This window comes from Petromyzon marinus, chromosome 4 (assembly GCF_048934315.1).
Source record: "Petromyzon marinus isolate PM22_M1 ecotype Great Lakes invasive population chromosome 4, UKy_Petmar_22M1.pri1.0, whole genome shotgun sequence".
Lineage (NCBI taxonomy): Eukaryota > Metazoa > Chordata > Hyperoartia > Petromyzontiformes > Petromyzontidae > Petromyzon > Petromyzon marinus.
In genome coordinates this window covers 6,967,604-6,981,111 of record NC_133670.1, presented here as the reverse complement: position 1 = coordinate 6,981,111, position 13,508 = coordinate 6,967,604, and the positions used below count along the sequence as shown (strand labels likewise).

The 13,508-nt window shown below is 44.8% G+C and overlaps 1 protein-coding gene across 4 annotated transcripts in view; it reads left to right on the top strand.

Moving 5' to 3' along the window:
* The window catches only part of LOC116938798 (thyroid hormone receptor beta-A), a 106,775-nt gene that overhangs the window by 55,463 nt on the left and 37,804 nt on the right, over window positions 1-13,508 (top strand). For all 4 annotated transcript variants that reach the window (XM_032946442.2, XM_032946445.2, XM_032946443.2 and 1 more), the window contains exon 2: window positions 12,660-12,722. In XM_032946442.2, coding sequence (XP_032802333.1) covers window positions 12,716-12,722 — 7 coding nt within the window. In that variant the 5' untranslated portion in view covers window positions 12,660-12,715. The remainder of the gene's footprint in view (window positions 1-12,659; window positions 12,723-13,508) is intronic.

Below are 13,508 nucleotides of genomic sequence, written 5' to 3'. Positions count from 1 at the left end.
TTCCTTCACCTGAAGAAGGCTACTTGTGTTGTGGCCGAAACGTCGTGATAATTTTATTTTATTATGTTTTATTTTTGTTATTTTATTTCCATTCTATGTGACTTTACCGAAAGAACCAAGAAGATGAATCCCTGCAGTCACGAAAGCTTTAAATAGAGAGACCAAGTGGGCTGAGTTACATAATGCTGAGGTAGTCTTGCCCGTGAATGGAAGCAAGGTCTCAGACAGAAATCGGGCCAGTTTGTGGGTAGGTGAGTTGATAGTGGAAACGATGGGCTGAATTGGAGTACCTTCTTTATTGATTTTTGGAAGACCATAGAAGCTGGGTGGTCTAGTAGCAGAAGGTTTTAGGGAGAGCCGCTTGAATGGTTCGATTAGAGAAGTCGAATTGGTAATGATATTGTTGGTTTTTGTAGTCAGGCAGTTGGTAGGATCTTTGTTGATTTTGGTGTAACTGCCATCATTTAGAAGGTCCTGGATTTTGTTGTCATATATGGTTTTAGCCATGATGACAGTTGCATTGCCCTTGTCGGCTGAGAGGATGACTGTCTTCTCTCTTTTTCAATTTGGCAAGTTAAGAGCGCTCGTCTTTGCTGATGTTACGAATGGGTTTCTTAGCATTTTTAAGGATGGTGGCAATTTCAGATCTTGCCACATCTGTCGGGATGTGTCCCAAGCCTTTGAGGGCTACATCTACCTGGGCAATTGTATCATCCACTGGGATGTGTTTGGGGGTGACAGCAAAATTCAGCCCCCTAGCTAGTATTGATTTTAGGCTTCGGAGATTGTGCTGTTACTCTGATTGATAACAGTCTTGTTAACACCTAGCTTTTTAAGGATGTGATCCCTGACATGCAACACCCCGGTGTCTACAAACTAAGCTGTGGCTGCGGCAGTAGTTACATTGGGGAAACGAAGTGACATGTCTCGGACCGTGTTCGTGAACACAAGGCAGATCTGAAACACGGTAGGACCAATACCACGGCCATGGGCTGATCATTGTTTTAACGCTGTGGGCACACGCGAAATTTATTTCTCCAAGACGAAGGTACTCTGCAAACCCACTGGCTATCAACAAAGATTCGTTCATGAAGCCATCCATATATATAAACAGACACAATTTCAACCGAGAAGGGTACAAACTGAGCAATCATTGGAAGGACGTTATTGACCAGTTTAAGTCATAACTGGCTCTGATGTTTCCATCCTACCTGCCGATGTTAGCAGTTGTTTCCGACTCTCTGAGTTTCATTCCTCGATGTGGCGGGGTGGCTACATTGGCACGCTGCTAATCTCTCACCAATACAATGGGCAGCCTAACAGCTTTGGGGTGCCCTCGATCTTCCTTCTCTAACCCCGTCCACTTACCCTGGGCAGCACCCATCTCAGGCCTATATAACACCCTGCTTCAGCAGCTCTCTTGCTATTTTTTTTTCACCTGAGGACGATTGCTTGTGTTGTGATCGAAACGTCGTGATTTTTATTATAATTTTTATTTTATATCGTGACTTTACCGAAAGATACCAAAGAGTATAATATGTAGTTTTATATTTGTAACATTGCTTTAAAGTAAACTAATGTAATTGATTTAAAATACAACTGCAGTAAGTTTTTAAATTAAATTTATACTGGACTTGGCATGGCATTATTAAAAAATGTAATAGAATACGGAGTGAATAAAAAAATAACATTTTTTTACTGTCGCTGAAAGGTTATGAAGATCTCAATATTTCGGCACACGTGCCCTTTGCAGCAAATATTGTGGTGTAAAGCAATAGGGTCTTCAGTGTCAGACGATGGACTCGGTGGGGTCCAATGTGTCATTGGCGTTTGACATTTTTATGAATGAATACCGAAAGTTAATATGCGGATAGTGCAACTGAAGTGTAATGAGTTTTTTTTTATTGCGTGAAAAATCATTCATGGGGTCAAACAGTTGGCTAGATGTGCTTAATTAAACCTGTTGTAATTAATTGCATAGCACTGTGCATGAGAATCGATCTTTTGAAAACAAAAGGCCTGCAGAGTCTTTATATCCCTGCAGTCTTGCGTATGATTTATTGTTATGCATGTTTATCCAGGAAAACCCTCACTGAAGTCCCAGTGATTGCTATGTAGATCCAATTGAGCAATTTACGGGTAATTTTTCAAATTTGGACCTTGACGCTGGTACACAAACGGCATACTGTTACAAATGACGTCACATATGTATGTACGTACTTTTAACTTATTTTGCAGCTACCTAGACAACCGTGACTAATTCGAGGTGCGGGGGAAGGACAACAAACTGAACACAAAAAGCAGTTGTAAAGAAATTAGTTTTAAATCTAGATTTAAAAGTGCATATCCCCAGTGTCTTCCTGATATCAGAAGGGAGAGCATTCCAAACGGCCACACCTGAAAACGCGCAATGCGGTGACCGTCTTTGTTCGATGACTAGCCCAAAAGCTGCTGCTGCTGCTGCTGCGAGGGTGACCGGAGTTGGCGTGATGGTTTACGCTCCTTGAGTAGATCAGTACGGTATTGTGGTTCATTTGTGGATAGCACTTTGTATGTAATGAGTGTGACCGTATAATGCAGAGTTATTCACTAATTTTCACTTTCGCTGATAAGACAGTGTGAGAGCCGCCATACATGTGAAACCATTGGGTTTAACAGCATGATGTTTTTTTTTATATTTGTGTATATTATCGGGGGCCGCAGATCAAGGGCCACACTAGAGGAGGCCACACTAAAGGTCGCCAGGGGTCGCCAGTGGCCCGCGGGCCTTGCAATGAAGAACACGTATAATGTATTAATTCGGCAATTATAAGCCCAATGCAGCTCAGTGAGCACTTGACAGACACGGGATCTTTAACGTCCACTGTCAGGCAGACGGTGCGTATTTATGGTTAATATACCCGCGGGTATAACCAGGGCGGCCGCTGGGTTCAAGCAGCGAACACCTGCAACAAGCGGCAGACGTTATCGCTCGACCATGCCCCCCGCCCATGTGAGTGGGGCTACATGGAACGCTCACTGCCGTTTTAAAAACAATGATTGTGCCAGATGTCTAGGTAACGTACAGGTCAGCAAACCATACCCTACTCCACAGGCATGACCCACAGCAATCCTGACATACGTGCATGGCATATACAGTGCATGCATTGCCTAGGAATGCAAATTCAATCTGTGTGCATGTGTGTATCTAAAGGCATGTGGGGAGCGGTAGTGCAACGGTTACCGGGCTGCGCCACGAACCCAACCCCCTGAGTTCGATTCTTGCTCCAGTGACGATTATCCGAATTGGTCCTGGTCCTCCCCTAGGTCGACTCGCGCTAAAAAAAAGAGTTCCTGGTTGCGATGTGTAAACATTACCGCTAGGGGAGACAAAGGCGGCCGGGCGTGGTGCTGGCCACCCACCCCCCCACCTCGTGTCCCGTACCGGCCTTCATAGGTCTTGATCGCTAACAGCACTTGCCCCAACAGTCTGTTACACGCTATCCTGAAAGGGAGGGGGGGGGGGGTGATATCTTTGCCTTTATCTAAAGGCATGAACTGTACGGGTAAGTTGCATTCCAAGCCTCAAGACGAGTCTTGCCCTCTCCTGGGTTGAGAGAAGCGTGTACCTGTGAAGTTGGGCGACAGAACCGCACGTGTGGTTACGTCTAGGGCCTGTCCCACGTGGACGTTTTGTGCACAGTAACCGGTTTGGGGAGGTCGGCAATGACAACACCTCCCATCGAACACGGCGAAAATGCGCGCCAAGTAGCTTTGCATTCACTGTTTTTTGACGTCCGCAAGGGGATTTAAGATCCTCCTGGGATTATAGAACACAAGGATGCTAATACTACTGGTAGGAACCTCCTGGTTACACCAGCCTACAGGGGATTATACTGGTAGGAAACGTAGTGGACTGGAAGCCCAACCGGGATTAATTCACAGGAGGCAGGGGATTAATTGTGTATGTCTGTGGATGTCTGTCCACGTGGGAGGGGTGGGGCTGGGTGGAGAGGGGAGGGTAGGGAGGGGGAGGGTGGGGCTGGGTGGGGAGGGGAGGGTGGGAAGGGGCTGGTTGGGGAGGGGGGGTGGGAGGGGTGGGGCTGGGTGTGGAGGGGCTGGTCTCCCCATGGTGCCCTTATATGGACTGGAAGCCCAACCGGGATTAATTCACAGGAGGCAGGGGATTAATTGTGTTTGTCTGTGGATGTCTGTCCACGTGTATCCAGACACCCGGATATATAACAAATGCGCTCCTAGTGGGCATTACTGGTAGGGAAATTTTCCTACCAGCCCCCTCCACTGGAATGTGTTTCAGAATGGTCCTTCGCAAATTTCGTAGACAAGGGATTTAAAAAATGAGTTCCCAGTACATTTTGTATGGCTCGGTGATTCCAGCGGTCCCTCCCCGTTTGGTTTAATTAATCGTTTGACTATTTTGTTCGGATGTTACCTGCTACGTTGTTAATCTTTACAAGTTCACAAGTATGAAAAGCCTGTGCCATATTAATATTTTATCACTTGACGATAGTATTTGATCACATGACGATGGGTTTTCATCTCCGTCGCCATTGGTTCTTTCATTGGAGTCTGCCATTGCTCCGACTTTGGTTATGCGAGTCCAAGATTTCTGGTCAGGGCGTTGGCTCGGCCCATCATCACCCTCAAAGGTTCATAAAATAAATACCGAGTGGTGAGAGGTTATGATTGGCTGTGCTATGAATGGACGAGTTTCTTTGATGGGCACGTGTTCCAGTCACTGGCTCACGGCCACCAACAGAGGTGGCCACCAACCAAGAAGCCCCTTTTGTGTCCAGCTGGGGAGATGCTTTGGCTCAGCTCACATGCTGTACTAGTATGTTTATAATATTCCTTCCAGGAGCCTTGTGATATTTTTAACGTTTGTCCCACTGGATTGCAATTTATGAACCTATTAGGATGCGTGCTGCAGACTGAGAATAGAGCCTTAATTGCTGCATCTAATTTGATCTCCCAGGAGAACTTTAGTTAATGTGTTTGACAGTGACTGTTAAATAGTCCCCTTGGTTATCATCAGGGATTCTTTGAGTCTATGATGTTGTGATTTTATTTTTACTCATTAAGGTGTAATGTGAACAAGTATAAGCAAAGGACATTTAACTGAGCTGTTTTCGTCTTTGGCGCATGTATTTGAAACCTGAAAAGGTCATTTTGGAATTCTGTCATAAAATAACTTTTTTTTTGCGTGTGCAAAGTCCACACTTACATGACCAACATTTACAGTGAACTAAACATGGCATGTAATAGTTGGTCCGTCTTATTTTCAGTTGATACTCTCCTGAAGCATTGGACTCTGGTTTGATTCTCATCAATGCTAGTTAACCCTTTCCCATTCCGATGACGTACGTGTACGTCATAAGTTAGTGCAGGCGTGTCGCTTGAGTTCTCCGCGGCGATGTAACATTTATTTTTAAAACAGCCGCGCTGCGTCTTTCTAAATAAAATTAACGCTGAATGGCTTGCGCTTTCCGAGATCCAGCGGTGAATGGGACCCACCCTGCAACTTGCAGATGTCTCCGAATGAGAAACGTTGAAAAAATCATTTTCTTGACTGTTTCTCAGGTCAAACGTTCAGAGTCATTTACAGCCAGAAGCACCACTCGATTTGGAAACACGTCTATTGGGACACGGTCTTCTGTGCAGCTGGCATGATACGCTTGAAGAACTGTTCTTTGAAAGTCAGCCAGTCCACGAGCAAACCACACCCTCACCTGGCCATAGTTGCTGGGAGGGAAACGCTGCCCTCACTAACGTCATTGAGGTTTTTCGGCTTCTTAAGCTTTCCCACACCAGTCGGTTCAAGGCGATTGATAACATTGCTCAGGCATTGAATCAGAATCATTATTTTTACCGCTGGAGGAATCCGATGAGCTAAATAAAACTATTTTTCACAGGTGTCCAGTAGTGGCGGGTCGGAAAGATACAACGACAAACAATACAAAAGTCACGATAGGAGCGCAAAGTAGAAAAAAGGTGGTAAGCATGCCAATCTGGCGAGATGCTCCTTCATAATAAAGGTGTTTGGGTTAGATCGCGTTTATTTATAAATGTGTCGTAACCCTCCACCACCCGACACGGCCAATCAGCAAAAAAAGTGTCACGTTGACAAAAGACAAATAATTCACTACTTTAGCCCACCGGTGTGTTGAAGAGTGAATCCACATTTACAGTTTGAGTACGACGTTTCGCTGGTAAATACATCCAGCATCATCGGGCAATTCGCCAGAATCGTAAAGCCCTCGCTTGCTCCCGGTTTTATATAGAGCAGCAGGGTGACGTCATCACTTAACTCATCTCAGGTGCAGTGATTAGAGGCGGAGGGGGGGTATTGCTCCTTCCTCTTACATTTATATCCAGGAACATCTGCAGCTTAGCCGGGTGATTGGTCGGTGGTGCGTGCTTGCGTGTGAACCCATATTGTGGCGGTGAGGATTGGTGGACCGCACAAATGTCGCAAAACTCCCTTGCCGCGGGAATCGAGGAGGTGGCCGTCATACCCTGGCTTGCCAGGAGAAGGCAGTCCAGCAAAATTTAATAGGATAGAGTGTATGGGATAGAGTGTTTTCCCACGTGTAAACCCTCATGAATTGGCCGATTGACACCTTCATATATAGAGGACTGAAAAGCTTGGGCGAACGTCGGTGCCAGCTCACCACGTGGCTGCCTTCCCGCTTTTCTGTGGTTCCTCGCACCTCTGAGTCGTTCTCTCTCCTCCAAAGCGAGTGAATGCTGCACGCGTGACAATTTTAAAGGAATCGTGAGTTGGAAGACGGATCTTTTTCAAGACAGGTCAGTCTCATATGCATACTAAATCTGTGATGAAGACAATCCTCCTACTACTCCTAAGGGCGAGAACATGGTTACCTGGACAGCTCTTGCATTCATATCTGCATCTCGCCTCTCTTGTGCAAAAACAACTGGCAGGATCCTACGCCGCTCTATGTCTGCACGAACCTTTCCTTCGCGGGTGCGGAATGCTTCTGGGTCGCCGTCAAGTTTTGCCTTGGGGGGGGCTTTTGTCCTCGCGTACAACACGGGGCCACTAATGGGCTGACCCTCCGCATGCTGCCGTGAATAATACCGCTGGTGCGGTACGTCTTCCAGCTTCCGCAGCGCTGCTGGCCGGGCGCTTTTCCGCTTGGCGTTGCTCGAGGATGCCGACGGCTTCCAAAACAAATTTCTGAATCTCGTCCACGTTGCGTCTCGGGCGCTTGTGGACTTTGTTCGACGCCAACCCGGTGGCGGTTTTTCGAAGTGGATTCTCACTGCCCTAAGCTTACTTACTTGACATTCTTCAATCGTGTTATTTTTATATTGTCACGGCAGCACCTGGCCTTAGCAGTTCGCAGAGAAGGGTCGGCTCTACAATGTACGGCGATGCATTCACATGTGCATTGCCGTTAGGTATTGAGTGTGTTGCTCGTATGGGAGCAGTGTGTACAGACACGGCACGGGGAAATCAATGCAGCCTCGAGACGGGACACGATGTAAGCCACTGTTCAGTGCAGTGGAGCCGTAGCCTTCCAAGCTGTGACATGAGGGGCAAGACTGACGTCAGCTGCTAAAGGGCACCAAGGTGCATTCGTGTGTATGTGTCCCACGGCTGCAGTCGAATTAAAAATAAATATCCGTTGACATTTGATCCGTTTGGCTTCCATTTAAATTAGGCCATCTACATCAATATACATTACGTTTTGCCGTACAAGTGGAATTTCACTTCACGTGGTGTATAATTGCATCTTCGTGGCATCGTATCCCTTTTTGCAACGAGTCGAGTCGTTTTCGTTGAGGTGAAAGCCGTCTAAATAATGTCCCTATAAAAATCGTGTAACTGTGTCAGTGGTGGACAAGTCAAAGTGTCTCCCCCCCCCACCACCCCCGGCTCAATCGAGCGTGTGGTGGTGCCTGTCTCTCCAAAGCACGCACGCACACTGTGACCCAGTTTTGTAAATTCCACTTTTGCGTGGCTAGACCATTTCCTCCACTTGACAACCAACCACTCTTGACTTGTCGCAAAAGTTAGCACTCATTCGTATTGACCCAAAGATGGGTCGATGGGATTAAAAGCATGCTCCCACTCCAGGATTTGAATCTACAAGTTTACAATTGATCACAAGGGTTTTGACTGTTAGGAGCTCCATTGTGTCCTGGCAAGGCAGGTGTGGAAAAAAATACCAGGAGCATTTCAGGAGAATACAAATAAAATTATTGATCTTTTATCACGTAAAAATATATATTCACCTTTTCGAATGTTCCTATTAAAAATAAAGATCTATAATAATTTTAAATATGCACAGTGTCACTTACATTTTTATTCAGGTCTGTGACTATGTTCTTTATAAGTAATGTGCTTCTCGACCGTTTATTATTTAATTATTTACTTCTAAATAATGTAATTTGTAGGTATGTTGAATTTATTTCGCGGAACCTACGTAGCAAACCGTTGTCCAGACCTTTTGTTTATGTATGACAAAACATTTTATCTAAACTTTCCACACAATTTTCTATATATATAAGTCAAAATTTGTCTGTGGGTTTGTGGCGGGGTTTGTGTGTGGGTTTGTTTGTGTTCGCGCACTTGTGAAGGATTTGGCTCTCCAACGGTGGGGTTTACGTTAAATAAAAAATAGCCAGGTACCACGCCGGAAGCCCCGCCGTGAGCAAGCGCTATTCCCTTTTCACATCCGTCAACTTTTAATTAGTTTAATTAGCGATTTAGTGCGTTTTTTGTGTGTTCTATCTTTCTATTTATTTATTTATTTATGACGCGTGCATACCAACTCACGCGCCTTTGGTGGGGGAGGACGGCCCATGCCAAGTCCCACGCCTTCGGTGGGACATTTGTTTTCGCGTTAACAATGCTATAAAAATACACCAAACGATGAGGTAAATTCTTCAATGTGTGATGTCCCCCCCACCCCGATGCGTGCAGTTACTACTATACAGTCGCTAGATGCTACCACTATAGGCCGTAGATATTACTGCAGAGTGGCCGGGGAGATCGTGGCTAGGGGGGTCAGGGGTAGCAGCCCAGTCCCAGCCTGCCAAGGTGCCACCTCGGCCGGCTGGACAATCTAGATGAGGCCGAAGGCTCTGCACGGGACTAGGCCTCACCACGTCACTCTGTCAGGTGATTACTTTGTGCTATAGAGTCGATAAATACTGCTATAGAGTCAGCATGTGCTGCTGTAGTGATAGCAGGTACCACCACAGTCAGTATGCACTGCTGTAATCATAGCAGGTACCACCACAGTCGGTATGCACTGCTGTTATCATAGCAGGTACCACCACAGTCAGCATGTACTACTGTAGTGATAGCAGGTACCACCACAGTCAGTATGCACTGCTGTAATCATAGCAGGTACCACCACAGTCGGTATGCACTGCTGTTATAGCAGGTACCACCACAGTCAGCATGTACTACTGTAGTGATAGCAGGTACCACCACAGTCAGTATGCACTGCTGTAATCATAGCAGGTACCACCACAGTCAGCATGTACTACTGTAACATAGCAGGTACCACCACAGTCAGTATGCACTGCTGTAACATAGCAGGTACCACCACAGTCATTACGCACTGCTGTTAGATTTTTAAGAGTAGTTTTGAAATATTTTTTTGACCCGGGCAACGCCGGGTACTTCCGGCTAGTGTTTAATAACAAAACAAATTGGAGGTAATGTCAAGGGAAAACAATGAGGGGGCAGGGGAATACAACAAATATCCCTCTTATCTTTCTCACGAGGAGAGGAATATTTGTAGCATTGCATTATCGGAGGCCAAATGTTAACATAATCTGCATTTTTATTTGGCAGGGTATGCCGATATGAGATCTCTGACTTCCGAATGTTCTCTGATCCACGTATTCCTCTTGGCCGGCCCTCGGTGTGAATCCAAGCACACGCTTCTCCATGTTTCAATGTGCACTTGACAGCTTCTGTTCCTATTCTTGGTTCTTTCGGTAAAGTCACGTTGAAGGGAAACAATAAAATAATAAAATATATGTAAAACAATAAAATTCTCACGACGTTTCGACTGTAACGCAAACAGTCATCATCAGGTGTTTGTGTTACAGTCGAAACGTCGTGAGAATTTTATTGTTTTATATATATTATTATTTTATTGTTTATATATATTTTATTATTTTATTGTTTCCCTTCAACGTGACTTTACCGAAAGAACCAAGAATATGAATCACTACAGTCACGAAAGCTTTAAATCAAAATTTTGCTTCTGTTCCATTTCCTTCATCAATGTCCATGCTCCCGATATACGTTTTATCACGTGATATATTCAAAAAAATAAACATTCTTCTTAAGTTGCGTTGGTAGTATATTGTCAAGTTTCGTTATTTAAATTCAGTTTTCCAAGCTATATCTATCACGGAGATGGAGCAAATAAATCAGCTTGAGGGTAAGAGCTCGGTGGATTGTTGCGCTTCATAGATGAGAATAGCTTGGGGGGTGGGGGGGGGGCTTCCTACAGCAGTGGATAGATCATGGCTGCTGATGATGAGCATGTGTACAATTATATGCCAACCAGTATAGGGTTTTTTTTTTACAATAATATCTCTGACCGATTGGTGACCATTACATTCACTGCACTCTGGAGCTTTGCTTAACCTTTTGTACCTGCTTGGCTTTGAATCCAGGGCCTCAGCCGTGGATAAACTATAACCCTGTTGTGATGCTCTTGATCGATACCACACGCGCCACTTGGTTTGTGAGTACACAAGAACTTTGGGAAGAGGAATTAAAGCGCCCCCATTACAAACGTGTTACCGATGCACTCACACCAGTAAAAAGCGAGGATAAGTTTCGTCTCCAAAATTTTGGTCACTACATTTTTAATCGACGTGTTCCATCGGCTGTGACACATGGTTCAGGAAACGTGGTCATTAGCTAAAGAATTCAAACAAAAACGGAAAAGTGCGCAGAGGCGTGTTTGGAATTACACTGAGAGACAGGGAGGGACATATGGATTTATAAAACACATGCAGATCGATGACTTCATTCAACTGATTAAGAAAAAAGCAGGCTGAGACAGGACCCTGCACTGGAAGGGACGTTGGCTGATGATCAAGAATAATAATAGTGGCAGCCAAAGGAAAGAAACGCGTCCATGAGGCTGTCCAGCGAAGAGCTGCAGCGAATGAGATCAGTTCGTGTGCAGGTGCTGAGTGGATCGTTGCATCGCGGGATCATGAGGAGGGGTGGCAGCGGCGAGGGGGAGGCCTTCATCCAGCGGCGGATTTGTCATGGCTGATGATGATGAGGGTCAATTGTAGGCAGTTAAAGGGCTCTCGTGCTACATTACACTGCCTCGTATGGATGTTGTTTTGGGTGCATTTGAGGACAAGATTAATAATTGTATTTCCAGTATTCAAACCTTTATAGTGCACCACAAAAGATCTGTTCATATTCATCGATTTTATCCAATTGAAAATGCATAAAGGATGGGCTACAAACTTGGTTTCTATGCAAAGCATCTCACCGGTTGGAAATGTACATCGCAATATTCTAAATATTGTGTTTTATAGTCAATAATTATTATGAATTTACCAATACGGTCCATTTCAACTTGCATAACACTCTCCAGAACGTGTACATTAAATTCATTGTGTATATAATTGATCATCAGTATTAAAAATAAATGCGTGTAATATATGCACATGGAAAATTATCTCAAAATCGTTGTCTTTCAAACCTTGCATGGACATTCTACAAGGCAAGCTGAAACCAAAAGCCGCATCTTGAAATTCTCAGTAAACTGACATACTTGAATATTAAAGTGCAGTTAATCGTTTCTCCTTGTGCAAAGACAAACATACTCTGCCTTAATTGACTGGCTTTACATTTGTTTTTATTCTGCTGTGATCAGCATAGTATGCTTTCAAGAAAAATATATACTTTAAAGAGACGGACGAATCCGGAGCCTTTTGGCAAAAACGAACATAAAGATACCTTCAAGCATTTACTCTGTAAATGTGTGACTGTGTGTGTGTGTGTGCTAGGGAGCGGGGGTGTAGCGGTTAGCGCATTACACTATGAATCTGGCGACCCGAGTTTGATTCCTGCTCACTGCCAACACCGGTGACAATGATCTGAATCGGTCCTGGGGCTCCCCTAGGTTGACTCAGCCTCAAACGAGTACCTGGTACGGTGTGTAAACGTCGGCACTTGGGAGACAAAGGCGGTCGGGCGTGGTTGCTGGCCACCCACCCCCTCGTGTGCCGTTCCGGCCTTCGTAGGTGCTCGCTAACAGCACTTGCCCCAACGGTATGCTTAGGCTATACGGGGGGGGGGGGGGGGGGTGGGATCTTTTGCTATGGGCATATTTGTGGGACTGTATGGTGACTGAGTTGAGACGATGAACCCTGCGTTAGTGAGTACATTCTGTTTCCTGGAATACCAAACGAAGGGAATGGAATGTACTCTGAAACGTGAGTGCTTGGTCGAAGCCGCTTCTCAGTGTCACGGACTGTTGCCAGAATACTGCGAGAACTAATTATCTGTGCGGCAGCTTGGCTTCGGTTATGAAAGATGGCAGGGGGTTGACAGCTCTGATGGTGCAACCATTGACATTGTGAAGTAATGCTCTGCATTTGAAAAGTGATATTTTGTTTAATGTTTGCCTTTGCAGAGGGATCTCTTTGTATATATGGACCATAATGAGCAAGGGCAGCTGAAGTGCAGGCTATGGCAGGTAAGCAGTGCAGCTCTTTGACATTTTCATTGCTTTTGTCACTCATCAGGTCAGGCTGTCTGTATATTGATGATGCATATTATATTAAGGTGCTGTGCAGTTGAAATTGTTGGTTATTCATCGGTGCCTTTTGAGTATATTTGATACCATTGTAGCTTTATGGAAAATTTTACATTAAATTGCTGTTGCAATTCAAGGATAGTCATCATGCTGTTACAATTCAAGTGCAATTATCATAATCTTTTTTTTTTAATGTAGCATTGAGTAGCGTGCGTGAATCATATACACAGTGCAAAACAAATGCCTGTGCGCATGAAAACACAAATCTGAAACTTTAAGTGACCCAAACGTTTTTTTTTACTGTCATCCTGCACGTTTTCATGCCCTGCAAAGGTTATGTACGTGACAGGTACTCACTGTATTAATTCCTAGCATGAGTTTAATTTTATTTATTTGTTTTATATGTTCAATAACCTTAAGTGGTTCAGTGGCTCCGTAACGTATTTAACATTCTTAACATTCGGTGTAAATTCCATCCAACTGAATCGGCCAAACTAAAGCAGATTATCAAAGATCTTCAAGGTAGTGGGGGGGGGACATCCCATGCTGGTCTAACCCAGCTGCCCTGTTCTGGCCGGCCTCATTGATTTGCATGCAAGTGAATAAGAGCACACACATGATGTGCATGCACATACATATCAGTGGGAATTCGGGGCTGCAAATTGAATCATCCATGTACATAAATGGGAGCTCGGTGTAACTTTAGTTTCAGTAAATGGCATGCAA